This window comes from Pleurodeles waltl, chromosome 8 (assembly GCF_031143425.1).
Source record: "Pleurodeles waltl isolate 20211129_DDA chromosome 8, aPleWal1.hap1.20221129, whole genome shotgun sequence".
Taxonomy (NCBI): domain Eukaryota; kingdom Metazoa; phylum Chordata; class Amphibia; order Caudata; family Salamandridae; genus Pleurodeles; species Pleurodeles waltl.
This window is the reverse complement of record NC_090447.1, coordinates 33688973-33713606: the sequence shown is the minus strand read 5'-3', so window position 1 is coordinate 33713606 and position 24634 is coordinate 33688973. Positions and strand designations below refer to the sequence as shown.

General features: G+C 46.5%; 1 protein-coding gene across 2 annotated transcripts in view; it reads left to right on the top strand.

Annotated features, from left to right (window-relative positions):
• The window catches only part of LOC138249690 (putative methyltransferase NSUN7), a 73022-nt gene extending 48885 nt beyond the window's left edge, over positions 1-24137 (top strand). For both annotated transcript variants that reach the window (XM_069203669.1, XM_069203668.1), the window contains 4 exons: positions 7502-7603; positions 9946-10066; positions 10922-11048; positions 11924-24137. In XM_069203669.1, the coding sequence (XP_069059770.1) occupies positions 7502-7603; positions 9946-10066; positions 10922-11048; positions 11924-13045 (1472 nt within the window). In that variant the 3' untranslated portion in view covers positions 13046-24137. The remainder of the gene's footprint in view (positions 1-7501; positions 7604-9945; positions 10067-10921; positions 11049-11923) is intronic.
• The last annotated feature ends 497 nt before the right edge of the window (positions 24138-24634 follow it).

The following is a 24634-nucleotide window of genomic DNA, read 5'->3' as shown; positions in this document are numbered from 1 at the left end:
TGTCCGCGAGATCTGACGTACAGCGGTACAACAGGCATTCATTACACTGTCCTACTGTGTTGATGCAAACTCACCGCACATTCCTGGAGTGATGGCCTATTAAGCTTCTTTCTGATCACATACAACTTTATGTTGAGACATATTGTTGATCATGAACGTGAAATACGTTTTGGAGTTAAAAACTGCTGAGCAAAACCTCGCAGCAAAAATATTTTGCTGGTTTCAATTTAAGGCAGCAGCCTTTTAGAACATTTTACAGTCAAGTCCACCTTTCATAAAATAATTTCACCTAGCATCATACAATATTCCCATATCCGTTTGTCAAATGTTAAATATTATAAGTACACGAAACCATAGTGGTGGTACATAAGGGCATTTTCTCTATTTAAACTGGCAACACCAATAGAGCTGTCTTTCAAAGAATGTTGTATGGTAATGTGAAGGATTACAAGTAAATAGCAGTGTGAATTAATATGTATTTGCGCGGAAGCAAAAAGAACTGTAGAATAATATTTATGTACGTTATAAAGTTAGGTGACAGTTCCACTGTCAAGCCTGACCTAAACATCCATGTAGGTTAATGACTGCCCTCCTCCCATCTGTGCTGCTGCCAGAGAAAGACAAACACAACAAATTATTTAGTTATGTAAGAGACTTTTACAGCATTACAATGTCATTTGTGTGCTCTCCTGAAAGTTCCACGTCAGCAAGCGGGATACAAAAAATCACATCTGCTGCAGACGGCAACAACAAGCTCTTTTCCATGGGCGAGCGCAAAGTGCTCCGTCCCATTCTGTAATCTCTGTATAGGCTTCTAACCACGCCCATGTCACGTCAGTCACTTACATTGGTTCGTGGGCTTGCCTTTTAAACTCCGCTTGCTTTCATTTGTGAAAGGCATGCATACGTCATGCCTCTTCCGGTGTTTAGCCCACCTACACAGCACCGGTAAAGTACTAAAGACCTACGAGGCTCGATGTTTTCAGCATGGTGTCCGGACTATTTTATCGGTTTCTTTTCCATGCAGGGCGATTGAGCTGTATTTTTTTTTTCTTTACAACACTAATAGCTCTAACTCAGGCAAATGCGAGACCCGTTGCATTGAAAAAGCTTGTTCTGTGGAAGCACTCAACATCTGGCCAATCAAAACCTGCTCCTGGCTCCCAACATGTGGGTGGGGCAAAAGTCCCTCTCTAGTGGTGCTCTGATGTGCTGTCAAGTCAGACCATTAAAAAAGGCAAACACTGACATTCAGTGGTGCCTTTGAAGTTCTCACATTAGCAGTGGGGCTAACTGCACACAAGCCAGTTATTTCAAGTACAAACTGAAGGAGCATCGTAAATAAAAGGACAAACACTATATCCAAAGTTGATTTCTCAAAACTAGTGCACTCCAATCAAATGATGAAGCTTTGTGCCCCAAGACACCAGGAGTAAGCATCATTCATTTTTACCAGTAATGCAGAGTAACCACTGATTTCCCCCTAGGGTGGTGGTCAAGCAGTTATTACTAAACTCCACTCTAGTGGTACCTCACAGCAGTAATACTTCAAGTCATTGACCGATATACTACTCTCCAATGGCAGATAGAAGTGGGCAGAAACCGAGCTGCGAGACCTGCCAGCAACTAGGCTGAATGATGCCTGTTCTGGCAAGAAGAAGGGTTAGCTCATAGCTACTACCTGACTCCCAGACCTGCGGCCCTGAGGCTGTCTCTACGACAGAGTTCACTGCTGAAAGGGGCATCAGTCTACCCCACACAGGGTCTCTCCGCTACTGCCCAATTCAGACTTTCCTTGTTCAGGAGAGGCCGAAGCATTGGGGCTGAAGAACCTGGAACTATTACACCCCCAGCTCACAGGCAGCCTCATGAATAGCAAGAATGAGGACTGGAGGAAACCGGAATGGATGAGTGACATGGCTGGAGGTTAAAATAAAAAGACCTACAGCACTTTTTGCTCGTGGGGTAACTAGAGAGGGTCGTCCACCAGGGCTCCGGGTGTAAATAGCTGACTAACAAAGGCATAAGTGTCTATGTGACATCTGACAAATGGGTGGTCAATAGAGTTGCCTAGAGGGCAGGACCCTCATTACCTCAATCCTAAGGGGGGCACAAACTCACAGTCAGAAGCCCGAAAAGGATAATTCCAGTGGTTCCCAGCACAACAAAAGTCCAGGGTGAATATATTCTATGGACATGGACAAATAAGGAAATCCTAGCTACGATTGTCATCTCCAAACCAACCACCAGGGGGCACTGCATGGGAGATGAGAAAGGGCACTACAAGTGCCAGTGCCTCTAGCATGGGGAACATTCTGTTCAGTGTGGAGCGCACCCGAGAGGGACCAAGCAGTGGTCTCTATGGAGATCCGGCTGACGCATGTGCACCCGAACACCATGTCCTTGGTCCAAGATGCAAGCATCAGGAGAATGACAGTCTCTTCTATGAGAGACATTGCTGCTCAAAAGATGAAGTGGACATTTGCCAACCTCGACAAACTAGTCCCTTCCTGAAGGGAAACAATGCTACAAGTCAATGGATGAAAAGATGGCCACTATGGAAGTAGAAATAAAGGAAAAGATTTGCATTTCTTTTTTTCTAGGCATTACCTTGTGGTCCCGGGGTTCACATTATCTGTGTTCACTGTCAACAGCCTCCTAATTAAGCAGAACTACCTCATTAAGATGAGATGTCTGAACCGGACAACGTTATGCAGAAAGTCAGTACATGCTCTATGACAACATAGGTTTAGGCCCCAGCGACTCCTCTTCTAGAGGGAGTGGAGGCTGAAAACCTTGAAGGACATCATGTTTTTCCAGAGCATGTTGCTTTGTGCATCCAAGGATGAGTTCTCCAAGCTTCATACTGAGTATCCTACTCTAGAGGGATGAGCACAGAGGACCAGGCTCTAAAGGAGTGACTGGTAACATCAAGCTAGGTTTGAAGGTCTCCTTTTCATTGGGCCCTAAGACCAAGAGCCGGGCACTAGCAAGACACTGGTGGTATCGCCACGGCACAGGAATTTCCAGATGCAGCTCATCCACGAGGTATCTTAAGTTGAGCACTCAGGCATAAGGCAGAAAAAAGATAGGGGACCCCCTTTCTATCCACTGGCCCAGGATAGACCAATGTAGGCTTGGTTTGCAGGGGCAGGTCAGAAGGCCACACTAGGGTTCTACTGGTGCCCTTCCACGTACTAGGAGAATCCTTTTAATGGCATTAACCCATGGTGCTCTTAAAACCTCAATAACATCAGGGAACAAGCACATGTTTGCTGTGGTGGATCACTAAGGCTTTTTCCGTAAGGACCACTGCTGCACATGTGGAAACTAGATACCTCCTTGGAATCTTTTGCAGATTTGGACTCCCCAGGACTGTGGTCTCTGACTGAGGGACAAACCTCCTGACCATGTACATGAAAACAATGTGGGATGAGGTCAGGGCGACATACTATCTTTTATAGACACTGAAGAGCAGAAAAGGACTCTGGAATATCCTTTCAGGGGAAAGTTGGCCATTCTCCTACTACGCTTATGCTTTTGCTTTGCCTATGGGGAGGTGCCAAAGAAAGACGTGAGCCTCCAGCAATTTGAGCGCCTAAAGGCACCCTCTGTGAGGCCCTTTCACTTTTGTGGAAGAAGGCTGGGGCAGCCACACATGATCTGGTGAACTGCTTGCTGGGCCTCAGTAAGAAGGTGCCCCAGCTTGTGCACATGGTAGATGATTACATTTCTCTCGTCCAGTAGCTCCTGAAGGAGTGGTATGACCAGAAGGCTTCTCTTACTGTTACCAAGAGGGTTAAAGTGTTTGGACTTTAAAATCCGATTTTCTTCTGGCTTTTGAGGTCAAATGGTGTGCCCTTATTAAGTTATGAGGTAGACTTTCAATGCCAATTGTTTAGTTGGCAAAGGTACCACTAGGGAACCCCAGTTTAGTACATGCGAACCCGCTTCAACCCTACCTCAGAAACCTCAGAAAGGAATAGCCATTGGCATCACTTGCACTCTCAGAAGGGGATGAGGACAGTGAGCTCCTCCTCTGCTTATTGTGAGTAGTCAGATGACTCAGTTGAAGGAGGGACAGTCGCCTCTGGTCTCATGGCCAGCAAACCACTAAGCATGAGATAGAGCAATACTGCTGGATAGTGACATGAACATGGTAGACACTTGTAGGTTTCGTTGACTTTATTTTTTTCACAGATTTTATTTGTTTTGACTCAGAAACACTGCCTGTATGCATATACTCAGTGCCCGCCCGTCTCCAGCAATCTCTATATACATCATAAATGAAATCAGCAACAATCATATTAACCCATCCAATATGTGTATCTGCCCATAAAGTTTGAATTTCATCATCTAATTCAGTTCATCAGTTTGCCACATGGGACGTGTAGGTCCAGCACTGTACCCTGGTAGTCCGCACACACCTGCCACACCTTAGCATGTTTCTGTGGGCAGCCCCTTGTCCTATACACTGCTACTTTTAAACCCAGGCAGTGGTCCATCCCCATTTTTCTATTAGGCCAAAGAAAGAGTTGTGGTTTTCCATTACTTAGCTATGTCTCGTTTGGCACAGGTCAGTCCGAGGAAGAGCAGCATTAGTTTGTAACAGTTGTAGGAAAGTGCCACTTTTGGCCTGGTATTGATGCTAACTTGACTGAGTGTGTGCTGGGATCCTGCTAACCGGCCCCAGCACAGGGTTCTTTCCCTAAACTGTACCATTGTTTCCACCATTTGCACACAGCTAAGTCCCTTGTAAAAGGTACCAGTGGTACCAAAGGCTCTGTGACCACGGAGGGTCTCTAAGGGCTGCAGCATGTATTGTGCCACCTGGAGGGACCCCTCACCAAGCACATGCACACTGCCATTGCAGATTGTGTGTGCTGGTGGGGAGAAAAAAGCAAAGTTGACATGGCACTCCATCCAGGGTGCCATGCTTACAAACCACTGCCTGTGGCACAGGTAAAGTCATCCATTTAGCAGGCCTTACACAGGGTGCACTATACCACATGTGAGGGCATAGCTGCATGAGCAATAGGCCTCTACCGTGTCTAAGTCCTTTCTTAGACATTGTAAGTGCAGCGTGGCCATATAAAGTACATTGGCTGGGAGTTTGTCATTACGAAGACCACAGCTCCATGATGGCTTCACTGAAGGCTGTGAAGTTTGGTATCAAACTTCTCAGCACAATAAACCCTCACTGATGCCAGTGTCGGATTTCTTGTACAATGCACACAGAGGGCATCTTAGAGATGCCTGCTGTATTTTATCCAACCCTTTCGTGTAAGGATGACCAGTCTGTGCCAGCCCGCCAATAACAGACAGGTTTCTGACCCCATGGGGGTCAGAAACAAAGCCTGCTCTTGGTGGAGGTGCTTCACACCTCCCCCTGCAGACACTAACACTTGGCAGTGAGCCTCAAAGGCTCAGGCCTCCTTACAGTGCCCCAGGGCACTCCAGCTAGTGGAGATGCCTGCCCCCCCCGGAGCAAGCCCCACTTCTGGCAGCAAGTCCTGTGGGAAAATTAGGAAAAACAAGGATTCGGGACCACTTCAGCTGGGACTGCCCCTAAGGTGTCCAGAGCTGAAGTGACCCCCTCCTTGCAGAATTTTCCATCTTGTTTTGGAGGCTAGAGACCAAGAGGGTTAGGAATGTGCCTCTCTCCCCAAAAGGAGTGGGCGCGAGAAGGGTGTGGCCATCCTCAAACAGTAGCCATTGACTACTGCCCTCTGACCCCTGTAATGACCCCCAAATCTAGTATTTAGGGGCACCCCTGAACCTTTCTCACCAGATTCCTGGCGCCCTCAGATTAAAGAAGGAGGACTGCTAAGCCGATCACAGCAGTGAAGACTCCAGACAACAACTGACTTGGCCCCAGCCCTACCAACCAGTCTGCAGCTTCCAAGATCTCTGCTCCAAGAAGGCGACGCATCCTGCAGGACCAGTGACCTCTACAAACCCCAGGAGGACTGCCTGCCCAGCAGAGAAGCAACAACTCCTGAGGATAGCAGCCCTGTCCAGAAGAAACCTCCAAAAAGTACTCTAGAACCGCTCCAGATACGCAAGCCCTGCCCCCAATGCCCACAGCCCCAGTACAGGTGGCCCCCCCACTCCAGAGAAGGTCCCTAGGCGATTCAGACCTCGAGTCCACCCTAGGTTGACCCATCCTGGCCAACACGACGATGCCTGCAGCCTGAATCCAGAGGACCCTCCTCCCTCCACTGGATCTGATGAAGATACCAGACTACCAAGGAGATCCCAAACCCCGCAGCCTCCTGGCCTTGGGGATTTCGACCGATGGTCCAGCAACGTCCAGCAAGCGCCTCCTCTGTCTTTGGGTTCCCCGAACCGACCCCCTGGACCCAGCCTGTGCCGCTGAGGGTGTGTGTTTGAAGTGATCCTGTGCATGTCCCTCACCCCCCCCCCCCCCCCGGTGCTGACCTAAACCGCCCAGGCCTGTGTCCTTGAACCGCTTGTACTTACCTGCAATCTGCTTTCTACTGTGCACCCCCAGTCCTCAAAGGATTCCATTACAAACCTGACGCCAACTTTGACCTCTGAACTAAGCCAGCCCCGTGTTGCTGGTGGTGCACTTTTGGAGTCAGCCTAAACTTTGACCTGTGCACATCCTAAATCCCGAAGACTGGAATCGTAAGTAGTGTACTTAAGTGTTGTCTGTTCTTACCCTTCCCCCACCCCCCCTCCCCCCCCCTAGGACTCCTATGGAAAATTGGAGGGCCAACTTTTGAAATAGAAAATTGCTACTTTAAAACTGCTTTATTTACAAAAAACACCAAAGTTCTTTTGGTTCTAGTAACAATATATATTTTTTTGCTAAATAAAAACCATTGGCCTGGATCTAGTCATTGAGTGTGTGCCTCATTTCTTAACTGTGAGTGTCCAACAAATGCTTTGCACTACCCTCTGATAAGCATAACTGCTCGACCACACTACCACAAAAGAGCGCATTAGTATTATCTACTTTAGCTTCTGTTAAGCCTCTGGGGGACCCCTGGACCCTGTGCACACTATACCTCCATTTGGTGTAGTACATACAGAGCCAGCTTCCTACAACAGTTACCAGCCAATGCAGAGTTAATATGTAGGAGGGTGGGTTTGGGGTCCATTGGGACATTCCAGACCAGAATCCTGCTCAGGCAGGATGTCACTCGTCACCAAAACAGTTCCAAGACATGACAGTCCCACACAGTATGTAGAAATGTCCCCTCTGTGTTTCCACAGTGGAGGCAAACAGGGGGAGCAATAACTGCTACACTGTGAGAGTGAAGGGCTAATATGCAGTCCTTGGCCATCTAGCTGGAATCACCAGTATTGCAGCCTCAGGACGCCAGTGATAAACAACATTTATTGTTGCTGTTACCACTCAGGAGCCTCTTACTGTTCTTGGATGCAAGAAAAATCATAATTTTGTTGTGTTTCTCAAAGTAATCCAAATTTGTCTGAAATCTCTTTGAAGGCTGCTCTGTTCCTGTCTCCACAGACATAACATTGATGCAACATCTGGCCCACGGACCCGTGCCACCACAAATGGTGAAAACATTTGCTGACCTGCATCTAGAACTGCTGCTGCATGCCATGAAGTGTAAGTGCTGCACTAGCATCACCAGCAGTAAAGCATCTGGCTGCCAACCTGTTCATGAGATAATGTCCACACAGCTTTTCTATCCCAAACCCTCTATCCCTGGTGTTTCCTTACAGTCCATTGCTCAAGATCACATTCACTTTTTCTCAATTACACTGTGTTGATATCCCTTCTTCTATGCTTTTATCACCTGTACACCTTTTTCCTTCTCTACACCTTTCATTTGTTTCTTCCACTGCAAGATCTTTTCTGGTTTCCAGCCAACCGTACCTTGATACTGTGAGGTTTCCATCTCTTCATGCATCAGAGAAGTGGTGGGACATAAAGCCCGGGCTGATCACAAGGCAGTAACAGTGCACAGGAATTCAGTTTAAACCTGGGGTTTTGTTATTCTGGTCTGTATAGTGCACTAATCACCCGTGAGGGTGTCCAGGTGCTTGGGCAGGTACCCAAGGTGCTTATACGAAGAGCCAATTCTTTAGCTTCTTGCAGAACTCAAGAAGTGAGGAGGCAGCTGTGATGTGTTGAAAGAGGTTGGTCCATGTCTTGGATGCAAAGGAGGAGACTGAGTGACCTCTAGTTTTTTTTTTTTTGTGAATGCGGGAAATGTGTGAGAGTGAGGCAGAGCATAGGAGTCTGGTGAGTTATTGAATGTGTATGCAACTCTTCAGGTCTTCTGGTCCTGTTTTGTGTAGGGCTTTGTAGGTGTGCACAAGAAATCTGAATTGACTCTGCTTGTGAATGGGGAGCCAGTGATCTTCCTGAAGTGTGGTGTGATGTGGGTGCGGCTTGGGAGGTCGAGTATAAGTCTTGCAGTGGTGTTTTGGCTGGTCTTTAGTTTGTGTAGGAGTTGTTTGAATATTCCAGCATAAAGTGTTTCCGTCGTCTAGCCTGCTGGTGATAAGTGCTTGCGTGAGGGTCCGTCTGCTGTTCTGATGCAACCATTTGAAGATTTATTGTAGCATGCATAGGATAAAGACACAGAAGGTGCACACTGCGTTAACTTGAGCCGTCATGTTGAGCGTGCCAGCTAGGAGGATCCCTAGATTTCTTGCATGGTCTGTGGGGGTGAGTATTGATCCTAGCTCCAAATGCCACAAGATGGAGTCTCATGGGGAGATCTTGGTGCTGAAGACCAGTAATTCTGTCTTGTCAGAGTTGAGAAGTAGGCAGCTGGTTTGTATCCAATCTGGTACCACAGTTATGCTGTTGGTAAAGTTGGTTCTGGAGTTTGTTGTTTTGTCTATCATGGAGATGAGTTGTGTATCATCAGCGTAGGTCAGGGTTCTGCAAAGTCGGCCCTGGAGAGCCGGGTCCATGCCAGAATTTATTTTAGCATATCCACATTTAGAAAGAAGATGTTTCAGAAATCTACATTTTTCTAAACGTGGATATGCTAAAAATCTGTCATGGACCCAGCTCTCCAGGACAGACATTGTAGAACCCTGGTGTAGGTGATGACAGTGATGTCTTGTGATTGGATGATGTTGGTAAGTGGTGTCATGCATATGTTGAAAAATGTGGGGCTGAGAGACAATCGCTGTAGGGCTCTGCATATGAAATTTCTAGGCCTTTGATGTGAATGTTGGCAGCAAGGAACAGATCCTTGTATGATAATCTTGAGGAGTCTTCTGGTGAGGGTGTTATGGAAGACCGTGTAAAAGGCCGCAGAGAAGTCGAGCATGATGAAGGCCGCTGTTTCTCCTCAGTCTAGGATGATTCGAATGCCATCATTGGCCGCAATGAGTTCTGTTTCCTGGAGACTGTGTAGGAACAAGGCTATACTTACCAGGACTTACCTCTGCTATCACGTCACTTACACAACTTGACATACTCTACAGTAAAGAACATGGCACCCAGCACATTTGAAACTAGGGTGTCCCCTATGAGCACGGATCCTATAGGAGCTACCGTGCAGGACATTCATAAAACAATACATAATATATATGCTCATATGTTTGTCTAGATTTTAAAGATGGCTAATCCAACAAGAAAAAATTTGAAAGTAGAAATTTCAACAAGCCTCTATGTGGATTACACACCCAGCAGATATTGATGTTTCAAAGCCTTTTATGGAGGTTAACAAACTCAATAAACATTTTCATCAACTCAGAACATTTCACCTGCAAACTTAAGACAGAGGCCTGGTGTCAGTACACAGTGATGAAAGAGAAGGTATCAACTCAAAGGAGCTAAGTAAAATCTGGTACATGACGACAGGTAGGGTGATGCTGACCTACCGTGAAATACCGGTGCCACCACAGTGTTGTTGCGCCACCACTGATCTCTTGAAACAATGTTTACAACCACAGTGTACACTTACCAGTCTCCTTTCTCCCTAGTTCCCTACGTCCACTCCATCTTGTACAGCACCAGCTCTGTACATGAGGAAGAGAATGAAGCGGTGCTGAGCCACGCTTTGAAACTGCAGCCGGAGAGGAACTCGCCAGAGCTGGTTTACCGGTAGGTAGTGCTGAGGGTGGAGATGTGCAGAAAAACTAACTGAGAAAGGAGAGGGAAGGGCAGGAGCCTTCAGACAGGTGAGTGAAGATGTGGAACAGCCTATCTGGGGATTTCTAGGGAAGGCATAACACTGCAGGAGCTGGTCAGTGCAGAACAGACATGAAACATCTGAACTTTACCCTAGAAGAGCAAGATGAGAAAGAAAGCAGACCAGAATCTGGAATAAAGCAAAGTGGGAGAGGTAAGAACTGCCTGCAGCTCTTAACAATTTTGGACGTAGCAGATATCTACTTAGAGATGACCTGTTAGAGCAGGAGAGCCATCTGGATGTCAGCTTATGGATCACATAATCTGACAAAGCCACAGAATTCCTTCCCCACTGCCACCTTTGATACAGGCCTACCCAACCCCTAACTGGAGTAAATCTCTTACTGTACCTAGGGTGAGAATGTGCTTTGTGAAAGTTTGTAAATGCCAACAAATTTACAAGTTTGTGGTGTTGACCCACTTGCTAACAATCCTCACTCCTGTGAGTTTATTTCTCATGTGTAATATTATATTTAATACATAGCTTTGAACTGGCCAGATGTGTACAAGGAACCCACTTTCACTGTTATCTGTTTCACTGAAACATAAAACCAAGAGCATGTCCTCGTGAAGGTGCTGGCCAGTAAGAAAGCATCTTTATCATTAATGGCTAGAGGAACAGCATTTCAGATTAACTGGGGCATGAAGAGTGGAAAAAATGCAATATATGTACGAATGATCGGAGCACAAGATCTCACCCTTTTAACCTCTCTAAGAACATGCTTTCTTGACCACGCTATCCATCTCTAAAGTGGTTACTGTTCGCAGGTTGACTCTCCCACTGGTATCCAGGATCTCATCCTCCGAGCCCCTACCCATGACCGAAGATCCAGTTCTTAGAGTGGAGCCGTCCAGAGATGGCAGTGGGTTCTTCTTGGGACAGATCACACGGCAGGTGAGTACAACACCTTGCGCCCTGACAAGAAGCATCACCATTGTCTTGAACAGGATTTATCCATCTGCATCTCTTTAAAAATTACTACAGCCCTTCCTCTACTTATCAAAGGACACAGGGATTTGTGGCTGTGCTGACAGGTGTTGGCCTGTATCCATGTGCCAGAAGGTAGGAGAACCAGGAATGCTGCATCAGACGGTGCAAGTGCTTGACTTTGGTACTGACGTCTGTAGCTCGTCACCAACCTATATTGAATCCATAACAGTTTCTTTATTCTTTTCTGGACCCCACAGCAGCCTATTGTCCCTCCCAGCCCCCACTCCCTCATACCCCCCTGGGCCCATGTCCCCCAAAGAGTTCTTCAACTTTCTTTTTGAATTACCTCACGCCCCTAAGAGAGAGATGCTATTTATTTATTCTAAACACAAAATGAGCTGGTGCAGTGGTTCACTGGGAAAAATAAATGTGTGCTGTGACCAGTGATGCACAAAGCACAAAACTGAGCATCTTAATCAGAAGAAAAAAAAAAGGTGGGTGGGAGAAATCAAAGCACAATTACTGTGTTCATTGCTCTAATTCTTTTATTTTCACTGATATTATTAGTACAAATGGGAACAGGTTGTGGGTTTTTGCCAGGCCGCTTCTTGGACCATTCTAAAGGAATCTATTATTCTGAATTTTAGAAAACTATTGCAAGTTCAATGCAGTTTTTTGCACTGGGTGGCAGCCTAACATTACTCGCAAAATTAATTGTATTTCAAAGAAAGCACCAGGTTGTCTAAGATATTGTCATACAAAGGATTGCCAAAGTTACATGTGGATATGTTGTTCTTTGTGAGGGTTACAATCTTCTAATTCATGTTGGTCTGTTACAGGGAATCACAGTAAAGGGGATCTTGGCCAGGGCAGTTAAGAAGGGTTTGCTGGACAAGGCCATGCTGTGTCTTTCAGACAAAGAAGAGGAGAATCTGAAAGTTACCAAACGAGGTCTACGCCTGCCCGTGTCCCCAAAGCAAGGGCTGTCAGGAAGTCCAAAGACCATCTCACAACAAAATTCAAAGAAAAAACAGCCAAAGCAAAAGCTGTCTAGGAAGAGGCCGGACAAGCAGGAAGGCATGCAAAAAATATTGGGGGTTAAAGACATTATGAACGAAAAACCAGCTGCCCACACAGAGAAGGAAGAGGGCCTTGATGTATCTTATTCAGATAACAAGGCTTGGCTTTGGCACCCAATGCTTGACACTAGAAACAGAGTCCGAGAACCTGGAAGCAGCCCAAGGACTTCCCGGCTCCTCAACAGGGAACAGTACGGAGTAGGTGAGAAGGAAAAATCTAGACATGGTGATCTACAAAGATCTGTCATTGTCTTGGAAAACCATCAAAAGAGTGCTGAAGATTACATTAGGGTCCTGGAAGACAAACGCACCAGAAGCCAGGTGTCTGAAATGATACCCCTATTCAGGCAAATACGGAAAGACTCTGGAGGGTGCAATGCAGATAGACTTCTGTCAACAGTAGACAATAAGATGAATAATACAGATATTAGAAGACGAAATCCAGCTTCAGAGGGAGGACCTGTGTCCAAGACAAACAAGTTTATCACAGCACACAGCAAAAAGAACAATTTAGTCCCCAAGAAGGCGTTGAACAATTTGTGCCCTGTTGGGATCCAGGCTCTATGCTCCAGCACTGAAGGAATGCCAGGGATGGACTTTCGAACTCATGTTCCCTCACTGGCCAGTTCTCAAGACTTACTGCCCTCCTCACTGACCTGTAGGTCACACAGCGCTAGAGCAGCGAGAGGAGGGGATTGGGAGGACATTCGTCCACTGCTAAGTAAAGGGTCTCAGAGTCTAAATCTGCAGCGGTCTTTGGGGCGATCTCAAGTCTTATCAGTCTCTCAAATTTATCTGCCTCCACCTGATCCGAACTTCCTTGGTGTGTTGAAAAAGCAAAGGGGTGCCTCACTGAAGAAAAGCATCCTTCTGCAGCGATGATGCACAAATCTCCATCCACTCGATGAGCAGGTGCAGCGGTTGCTCTACTGAGGTAGATGCAGGACTTTATTTGATGAACGAATGTGACTTGAAGTAATGATTGATGCTTGGAGAACAGCTGTAACACTGACACTTGCTTCATCTCAAAAGGCACTGCCACCACCATACATTTGTAGTAATTGCTCTTTTCTACAGCAAAACATGAGGCCTCCAATGTTTAACTCCACCGAGGCGCCAGGCCACTCTCCGCCACAACAGAGAACTGATGCTATCACCTCCTGCATAGCAGACCTCGCTACATCAGAGCTAGATGATTGGGGTCTGCTCCTCATATCTACAGACAATTTGCTCCAGCTGTGATCATTAAGTGACCATGCTCGAGTGGTCACAGTTGTCTGCTAAAGAGCTAACGCCTTCTTATAGCCAAAGTTTCCTAAATAAGAGTAAATGCATCCAGATGACAAACTATTTGCCCTTGTGTTATAAAGTTACCATGTTCAAATTAAGAACTAGGTATTTTCAACATCTTTGTCTAAGTTTTCATAGGGCGAACCATACACAGATCTCAATTATTTCTTGCTTGCTGATGCTATTCTGGCCGCAGCATGTGTGGCTGCAGGAACACCTGCTGTGAATACACCATCTAGGGGTGGCTCTCGGGCATTAAAAGTTGTTTTTCTTTAAAGATACGAGTCATGGGATGTGGAGTGGCTCCTCCCTCAATACACAAACAGCATGGGCACCAACTTCCCCTTTAGTTTTTTCCACCATCGGGTTCAGATGTGTTAAGCTACAGCTCAGACGCGTTTGCTTTTGCTGACTTCAGGCTCTGCGTTAACTTGTTGGTTCCAGCAAAAGACAACAATTGTGTTTGTTAGATACATCTGAAATCCACACAATCTCTACTGGATTACCGTATAGAGAGACCCGGCCCGATCTCTTTCCCGATACCAAGAACATAGACTAAGAGGATGTTGGCAGACGGAACAGACTCCCTACCAACGCTGCCCACATGTCAACTCAAGATACCCTTGGGCCGATCATGAGATCTGTAACCTCTGTCTCGCTCCTGCGCATGCCGAGTCAACAGGCAACTTCAGACCTGCCTTCAGGTGCGAGCAGATGCTGCAATACCGATGGAAAGGCCTTGGGCACACAAAGACATGTGTGTCGCTATATGATACTGCAAATATTTTGGGGGAACAGGACCTCCTTGAGAGAGCTGGCTGACCCCTCCAGCACATTACTAACTCAGCCCAAAGTCTTTGTGTACCACCCCCAGCCACGGGGTAAAGACAACAGAGAAACTGCCTTACACCCAGGCAGAGCACTGTTCCAGAGTCATGCACCCACCCCCAAACGGGCTAAAAATGTGGTCTCTGGTCCAATGCTAACCTCGGGCTCCGCTTGGAGCAGAGATAAAGCTTCAGAGCTGAGATACTGTCCACCTCGATCCCTTCTCGGATAAAAGGCACTAAGCCGTCGCGCTCGGAGACGAAGAAAGCATCCACGGTCTGTGCCAAAATCAAAGCTGAAACTCTCCTCAGCACCAGCCTCCGAAACCTCAGACTCCCATTCTCGAGAGATTAGCAGAGGAACTTGACGCCAGAAAAAAAGTTCATTCATTCCGAGGCAGGCAGAATTTCGGCAAAGTCTTCTCAGCCAAGGCCGGATTCTACGCTGCCTCTGAACCCACAGGAGAGGTGGCTGACTTTCAAGGGGGAACTCAAGTGTGAAGCCTCTCCGTACCTAGTTACCTAAAAATGCAATCATCAAGCAACAGCTCCTCCAGCTTCACCTTTACAACCACCTCCAAGCCTGCTTCACCTTTACAACCACCACTCCCCATCACCACAGCCACACGTACCTCCTCCACCACCAGAGTGCCCAGAAGTGCTAATGCACTCCTTCTCAGATCCATACAGCCTGAATGGGGAAGGCCATGGGTGTGGGGTGGTGATGACCCACAAAAAGATTCAAGGTCGACGCCCCTGAAGATCTCGACCTAGAGTCATACCTGGTGAAACATTCTCTAGCACATGACAATACAATATACCATGCTGTTATGCAGAGTAGCCATGCACTCACTGAATACTAGGCCGACTGTTTGGTGGAGACTCCCTCAAACACTCAGCGTGGAGTTCAATTCTTTGCTTAAGGATATGCAGGCATGGACCTCTGACAATAAATAATAAAAAAAAACAGTCAGGGCTAAGATGGTTACAACCTGCATAAAGAAGTATAAACATTCCTCCAAGGACCTGTGTTACATCAGGAGGCCAGGTTCTCCTGGAGTCTCTGGAGGTTCACACTGCCATAAAGAAAGCATCAGCCCATGCCAAAGGGGATGTTCCCAAAGATAATGACACAATGAAGTCCATAGGGACACATTTGCATGTAACACCCAAGAGAGGCAGCAAAAACCACACCAGGCACGCAGCCACAAACATACCAACCGCAACAGGAAGCCTTTCATGACCATAGGCTAGCAGGGGATATTCAACGGATAGCAGCAGAGGTGACAATGGCATGTGTAGAGTTGGCTCCAAAAAGTGAGCATCTGCCCCCAAGAACTGACTCACCCACTCTCCCTTCGAATCACATACCACCTCTTAGGGGGAGAATAAGGGATGTTCGCTCTCACTGGGTGGAAATCCCTTGCGATAAATGGGGGCTCCCTGTAGTCCAATAGGACTACTGCTTGGAATTTCATATCACCCTACCCAACATACCACCACGTCAAATTGTATTCAGTCAGAATCACCTCACTATTCTTCAAAACAATGCTAAACAGCCAGTCTCCCTTCACCAACAGGGAAAGTGCATGCACTCAATGTACTTCCTCATCCCTGGAATAGGACCAAATACTGTGGCCTATCCTGGACCTCCGCCCGCTCAACCAATTCATGCTGTTGGTCCACTTTCACATGACAACCTTGGATCATCCTGTTGCTTTGACAAGGAGACTTTATCATAGGGTTAGACCTCAAGCACACCTAATTCCACAAACCCATCCACCCTGCCCATCACAGGTACCTCCGGTTCGCATTAAGTGGACAACACTACCAGTTCACAGTACTGCCCTACGGGGTTACAACAGCCCAAAGTGTCTGGCTATTGTAGCAGCTCACCTACGAGAAGTGGACATGCATGTCTTTCCTTATCTCGGTAAGTGACTGACCGAAAGCAGGAAGCAATGTCTTGCACACATATCCACACAGCGCTCAGCCTTTTATACAGTTTAGGTTTTACGGTAAATGCAAATTTCACCTACAACCTAGACAGATCCAACCTTTTTTTTAATTTATTTTTTATTTTTAGGATTAGTCCTAAATACTGTCACAGGGAAGGTGTACCTCAACCAGCAGAAGGCAATGGCATTCCAACAGCTGGGGCCTCTTTTTCAGTCTACTCTCCGGTTATCAGTAAGAAGAAAATTAGTTACTTACCTGTAACTGCAGTTCTCCAGTATTGGTATCTTTCATAGATTCACATGCTTGAATCATCCCCGTCGTCGAGGTGGGAGCCTCACGGTAACTTTAAATACACAAAGCAGGAAGTCTGTAAGTTTAAAACCAGTAGGCCTTATAGGTTATTTTTTAGCCTATCCACCTTGTTTTGTAAAAAAAAGACCCAAACCTCAGTGTCAACCAATCAGGATTCAGCCCCTCCCAAACACTCCCAACAGAGGCTGAATTCCCTCAGATTTTCTAGTACAAGTGTGAAGTTCAATATCTGTATAATAGGGGAGCCTCTGAGGGGTGGAGGTTGGGTTGCATGTGAATCTATGAAAGATACCAATACTGGAGAACTGCAGTTACAGGTAGGTAACTAATTTTCTTCTCCAGTATTGGATCTTTCATAGATTCACATGCTTGAATCAGAGTAACGAGCAGTAATGTTGGAGAATTTAGAGAATGAATCTGTCAGTTATTTTATCGTAATTCTCCAAGTGATATCAATCACGTTAATAAATATAACAATAATAGAAAAAACTGTATGTCAGAATATTATGATACAATATGTGACATTGTTGTTTTGAGGTCTACAACATGTTAACACAATATGAAAAAGCGTTGGTATTACGACTAGTATGAAGCAAAGTATTAGAGCAATCCACACTGTAATATAAAATTAGATATTAAAGAAACTGAGAAACAATATCGAACATACCTTGAGTGTGGTGGTGGGATGTTGTAAGAGGCTCACCTTAACGAAATAGATGCCTCAGTACTGCCTGCCCCACCGCTGTATCAATGTTACTTCGAGACAATAGTGTCTTGTAAACGTATGCTGGCTGGACCATGTGGCCGCTCTGCAGATGCTATGCAGTGGCACCCCAGCAAAGAGTGCAGCTGAAGTGGCTACTGATCTTGTAGAATGGGCTTTCACCTTGTTGTGGAGCGGTTTACCAGCCTTAGAATGACAGAATTGGATTGCGAGGCCAATCCATCTGGCTATAGTCTGTTTGGACACTGCATGTCCCTTTCTTATTCCACCAAATGCAACAAATAATTGGTCAGACTGACGGATGACTTGTGTTTTCTGGAAGTAAAATTTTAGACACCTTTTTATGTCCAGGGAATGTAATGTCTTCTCGGCTACCGTTTGCAGATTTGGAAAAAAGGTTTTTAAGATGACTGGTTCATTCAAATGAAAAGTTGAAGGAACTTTTGGGATATACTTAGGATTTGTTCTTAGGATTACACCGGAATTTGTAAATTGGAGGAAAGACTCTTTAGTAGTGAAGGCCTGAATGTCGCTGACTCTTTTGGCTGAAGTAAGAGCTAGTAGTAAAGCTGTTTTCCATGAGATGAATTTTAGATCGGCTCTGTGGATCGGCTCAAAGGGAGCTTTCATGAGCTGCATTAATACAACATTCAGGGACCAATAACGGCGGAGGTTTCCGAACTGGTGAGAAAACACGAAAAAGGCCCTTCATGAATTGTTTCAGAATTCTGGTGGAACATAATGAGACCATGTTTTGTGATCTACAGTATCTCGAGATTGCTGCCAGATGCCCTCGAATGGAGGAGTATGAAAGTCCTGACTTTGCCAACAGCAAGAGATATGGAAGTATCTGCTCTGGAGGAGCGGAAATAGGATGTATACCTTCTGTTGCACACCATATACAAAAACATTTCCATTTAAGTTTGTAGGTTTTGTTGGTAGTGTCCGCTCTAGCTTTGGCTAAGATGTCTCTACACTCCGAGGAAATGTTCAGATTTACATACTCATTGAATTCAGGAGCCAAGCCAACAAGTGAAGAGATGACGGATCTGGATGCCTGACTTGTCCCTGGTGCATTGTCAAGAGGGTCGGACTCTGAGTTGCACATGTGGCTGTTCGGAGAGCATTAGGAGCTCTGTGTACCAGACCTGTCTGGGCCACCTGGGAGCTAAGAATAGGAGGCGACACCCCTCCGTCTTCATTTTGTTGATGACTCTCGCTATGAGCGGGATCGGAGGAAAAGCGTAGGCATAGACCCCGGACCATCTCATCGAAAACGCATTTCCCCACGATCCTTTCTGGGGAAGCCAACTTGCATAATACTGGCATTTCTTGTTCTCGAGTGTGGCAAATAGATCGAGATTTGGTTTGCCCCATAAAAGGAAAAGTCGATTGAGAAGTTTCTGGTCTAGCTCCCACTCGTGATATGGTATCACTGTCCTGCTCAGGGTGTCTGCCAGAACGTTGGTTTGTCCTGGCACATGCTCCGCTTTGAGCGAAATGTTGTGCTTGATGGCCCATGTCCAGATATCCTGAGCTAGTTGTGAGAGTTGTAGGGATCTTGTGCCCCCCTTGCTTGTTTAGATAAAATATGCTGGTCGTATTGTCAGTTCTGATTAAGACTCTTGAATTTTGTAGTTTTGGCAAGAAAGCTTTTAGAGCTAGGTCTATCGCTTTGAGTTCTAGGTAATTGATGTGGAGCTGAACCTCTTTTGCATTCCAGGATCCGCTGATTTGCAGATCTTGGCAGTGTGCACCCCATCCCTCGAGAGAAGCATCCGTTGTTACTATGTAACTGGGTACTTGATGAAGGAATGAGAGTCCGTTGAACAAATTGGTCAGCGTCGCCCACCACTTCATGGTGGTCTGCATTAGAGGTGTTATGCAAATTCTGTCTTCGAACGAACCACGCACCTGAGTCCACTGTACATCCAATTGCTCTTGCAGGGGTCGCATATGGAGCCTGCAATCTGGGACTAGCGGAATGCATGATGAGATCATCCCTAGCAATGATTTGTAGGTGCGGACTGAAACAAACTTTTTTGTAGAGCGTCTGCGTGCTAAGGAGGTTAGTTTTTGTTTCCTCTCGTGAGACGGATACGCCTTGCTGTGGACCGTGTCTAGTATTGCTCCTAAGAAATTTAATACTTGTGTGGGGTGAAGCTGAGACTTTTGATAATTGACGACAAACCCCAGGCTGTTTAGCAATTCAAAGCAAACCAAAATATGACGTACCACCTGAGGCTTTGAAGGTGCCTTTATGAGCCAGTCGTCTAGGTAAGGAAAAACCTGCATACCCGACTGGCGGAGATGTGCTGCTACCGGAGCCAACATTTTCGTGAAAATTCTGGGGGCCAATTTGAGACCAAATGGAAGAACTCGAAATTGGAGGTGCATACCACCTACTCTGAATCTGAGGAATTTGCGGTGGTTGCGGTGTAATGAAATATGAAAGTAAGCATCCTGGAGGTCTAGGGATGCCATCAGATCTCCAGTATTTAAAAGGCGCAGGACATCTTGTAGTGTTACCATCCTGAACGATTGTTTCTTTAGAAACTTGTTTAGTGCTCTTAAGTCCAGGATGGGGCGCCAGTCCCCGGAGGGTTTCTTTACGAGAAAGAAGTGGGAATAGAATCCCCTGTTCCTTTGAGAAAAAGGGACTGGTTCTATCGCTCCTTTGCCCAGCATCACTTGCACTTCCTTGAGGAGTTGGTTCACCCTCGGGGGCGGAGGGCCCGATGGAGGAACAGTTGGTGGCGTTTGTGTGAATTCCAGAGTATGGCCTCTGGCCACTATATCGAGCACCCATTTGTCTGATGTTATCGCCGCCCATTGAAGGAAATAGGAAGTGATGCGACCTCCAACCCTCGAGATTGGTGAGGGGAAGAACGATGGAATGGTTGGTGGGTCATTGTTTCCTGCCCGTATCCCTTCCTCGGGCAGCCACTCTTCCTCTCGCTGGATGTTTATAGGCCGCGGCCGGTGGCAACCTGTAATGCTACTGTTGCTGGTGGTACTGTTGTCGGGATCCTGTGGAGGAAGACTGATACTGGGGTCTGTACTGATGGTAGCCCCCTCGAAAGGAGTAACCACCTCTTCCCCTTGCTCCACGAAAAGGTTGCTTTTTATATTGTAAGGTACCTACTGATTTTGCTGTATCCGTATCTGTTTTGATGACTTGTAACAACTCGTCGACATGCTTCCCAAACAGACTCTCACCATCAAAAGGCATGTCGAGAACGCGACTCTGGACCTCCGGTCGAAATGATGTAGCCTTTAACCATCCTTGCCTATGCAAGACTGCTGCACCAGCCAATTGTCTGAAACCAGTTAAAGAAATGTCTATTGCGCTGTCTATAATTTCTGCAGCAATCCGTTCTCCTTCCTGCAACACCTTTTTTGCTTCCACCTTGACATCCTCCGGCAAGAGATCCAAGAAAGCAGACATGTCTGCCCACATCTGGCGATCATATCTCCCTAGGATGGCGAGGGAGTTAGCTGCCTTGACTGTGACCACCGCTACAGAGGAGAATTTTTTCCTGATATTATCTAATCTCCTCCCTTCTTTGTCTGGGGGAGATGCTATAGGCGTTTCTAGAACGTCGTTGCGCTGCCTGTGATATTACTGAATCAGGTTTCGGCTGTGACACTAAACAGGCCGGAGAATCATCCGGGGCCTTATATTTCTTTTCTAGCCTTGGCATTTGTGAAGGCACGGTCACCGGATTCTTCATCGCCTTCAACCCTTCCTGCCATAAGAAAGCTACTATCGGTATTGCTCTTGCCGATCTCTTTGATGGTTCCTTGAAGTCATAAAGGAAGCACTCTGTTTCATGAGAGATAATAGAAAGGCCAAAGCGCTTTGCCGCTCTCTCTATCAAATTATGAAAACCTCCTATGTGCTCTGGAGGCGAATCCACTGGACCTGCTGGAGGTGGAGATGGTGTGGGGGACGAGGTAATCATCCCATTCACTGGTCACAGAATCTCTTAACTCACCCTCTTCCCTTTCGTCGCCTGACGAAGGATGAGCTTCTTGCGTTTGTCTAGTCAATGGTATGCTAGCCTGTGGTGTCTCCGGGAGAATGGTCGTCTGAGTTTGACGAGGCGTCTGGTAGGTTTCAGGCCTGGGTGGTGTGGTAGGTGTTGATGGTGGAAACCTTCTGTAGTAGTCATTGAGCATAGATTGAAGGTCTGCCACTAATGTGCTTGGCATGGAGAGGGGTAATTGTTGTTCTGCCGGGGGGTATGATGTTGAAGCATAGCTGGGCTGGTACTGCTCTTCATCATCAAAATCCTGGCATTTTACATGCAGCTGAGACGGGCTACTCGCTGCCCCAAACATTCCCTCGTCTTGGGAGTATGCGTCATCATCATCATCATCATCCAAGAGATGTTGTGGGGGATATGGCAATACTTTGCTTGGGGAGGTATGCATTGGCAGAATATCGGAAGCTTTGTCCCCCATGGTGATGAGTGAAAGTGGTAAGAATCTCGTTGAATCGTCTTGAGAATAAGGCACCATAGTTGAAGATTGGTGCGGTGGAGTACCCAGGATGGTCGATGGTCTATACATTGCTACTGCTGTCGACGATATGCTCGTCGACGGTTCCCTCGTTTGACGGTTCCTTAATTGACGGCTTCTTCGTCGATCGTTCTTTCGTCGACGGTTCCCCTGTCGCCATCTGAGTCGCCGACGGTGCTGTCGTCGGCGGTGTGCTCTTCTTAAACCTCATTGAGAGGTGCTTCATAGACGGAAGTGCTTTGGTCGATTGGTGGACCCATGAAGCCTCCGCGATAACGGTGACGACTTCATAATCATCGGTGAGACCGCCGTTGTAAACGTCGACGACACTGTCGTAGATGTCACTGTCGTCGACGGGTGTCTTTTTCCTGAAGAGAATTTCTCCGGATCTTTCTGGGGTGACCGAGACAGGGATGCCTTTTTTGCGGTACTCTTCTTATGCAAAGGCGTAGTAGGCTCTGAAAGAACCTTTTTTGGCAAACTTGTGTGTGTCTATGAATAGGGAACACCCTTTTTTGTCTCAGTAGAGACCTGTTTCATCTTTTTGGCCATCTTCCTTGGTGGCTCATCAGGCAATCTTCCTCTCTCACCTGTTCTTTTTTGGGAGTGAGAAGCACGAGATGACGCTTCACTTTCGTCTGCAGAAGGATGTTCCATGGCTTTCTGCTTCTGCAGCCACAAGAGAAGCCTAACCTCACGGTCTTTTGACTAAAGGTGCGACAGATCTTGCAGTCTCTCACCTTGTGGTCTGGATGGAGGCAGTAGATGCATTTCTTGTGTGGGGGGGGGGGGGTCATCAACATGTAGTCTCTTCTTCCCACAACTGCCACAGTCTCTGAACAGACCTTTTTTTGTCTTTTCAGACATGATAAAGTTGGAAAGCTGAGTTCCTGAGAGAAAGAATTTTCAGTCAGAAAAAAGGTAAACTGAGCAGAGCTCAGGGAGACCCCCTTCACACGACGTGCGGTAGAAAATCTGAGGGAATTCAGCCTCTATTGGGAGTGTTTGGGAGGGGCTGAATCCTGATTGGTTGAAACTGAAGTTTGGGTCTTTTCACAAAACAAGGTGGATAGGCTATAAAATATCCTATAAGGCCTACTGGTTTTAAACTTACAGACTTACTGCTTTGTGTATTTAAAGTTACCGTGAGGCTCCCACCTCGACGACGGGGATGATTCAAGCATGTGAATCTATGAAAGATCCAATACTGGAGAACTGTAATGAAATTCCTGGGGAGTGATCACCTCCAAGCATAGCAATTGTACTGTGCGTGCACACCTTGCAACAGTGACTCACCAGCCAATGGTGACAAGCAGAGGGTCAATTGGAAGAAGGCCAGCACTCCATGCTCTTGGTCACAAGCAGAGGGTCAATTGGAAGAAGGCCAGCACTCCATGCTCTTGTTATTGGTGAAACAGCAACAATCTGTTGCAAGGCTGACATTTCTTGCACATGATTATTATCGCCGATGCATCGCTCATAGGCTAGAGCATCTTGGCAACATACCATAGACCCCTCTTCAGCAGATATGGCACTGATCGATTCACCACAAGATACAGCTCTTGGCAGAAACATCAACAAGTACACAAATGGGAAATCCACCCCCAAGTCCTACAAAGGTACTTTCACAAATGGGGGAGCCCAATAACTGACCTCTTTCCTACTCAAGAAAATGCACAATGCTCAAACGTCTTCTCCAAATGCCCACAATCCATTGACAATGCACTATGGATGAACTATTGGCCAAGGGTATTTGCTCATGCTGTTTCACCCTCTCCCACTCATCTCACTTGCGGTGAAGATGAAGTAGGTGACGTGGTGACACTCATATTGGTGGCAACAAGGTCGGCTAGACAGCTGTGGACTCGATAATGCTACAAATGTCCATCAGCCCCCACTAGAAGCTCCCCATCAGGCTGATAATTCTCACTGTACTGAAAAGCAGGGTGGGGGAGTCAAATAGTGCAGTCGGTGCCCATGCAATTGTTGCCTAAGGGAGGAATCACTCCACATTCTGTGATTCATAGCTTCTTTGAAGAAAAACAACTTATAATGTTCAAGACCAACAATAGGTGGCAGAAGTGTGCAAAGCATATGAATCTACAGCACTACAAGTAACAAACGGCTGCTTACAGGGTACGTAACAGTTTAATTTCCTTTACTGCCATTGCTGTTACTGCATGTTTCAGTTGTAAGCTGAATATTTAAAGGCTTTTTAACGATGTATACATGAGTGAGTCATTTGTTTCAGAGGCCAAGTGCCAAAGTCTGTAGTATTCACAGTAGCAGAGTATCCTCCCCAAACCTGTAAAGAACTATTAAATGTTGGAAACACAAAGCCAATTGGAAGAGGTTTTGAAGGCAACACTGGGGAAGAGACCATGAAACATTAGGTGTTTACAGAAGCCGCCTTCTTGCCTGGTCCTTGCTAAGTTGCTAATGATGCTGGTGTCAGTACTTTGTTCCGGAAACGCATTAATGGGCCAAGACCGCACCGTCTGGTTCTTAGGCATTTGCTGGACAATTCTTGCCTCTCCTTGGTTTCTTGTTACTATATTCTATCCTAGTTGCCCACAGCAGATCTTCCCCCCCAACACAGTGGGTACATCCTTGCATAGCTAGTTTCATAGCATCCACAAATGAGCTTATACTCCTCAACCTACTGCACAAAACAAAGCCTCACTTTGCTCTGCCTTCCCAAACACAAAGCCTTGTCAGGCTTTTCACACCCCAAAACAAAAACCCATTTCTCCCAAACTAAAATCACCTTAGAAGAAAGTGGTACCAGTCTTGCCCCCTCAAATAAAGCCCCACTTCCTTAATTCACACACCGGA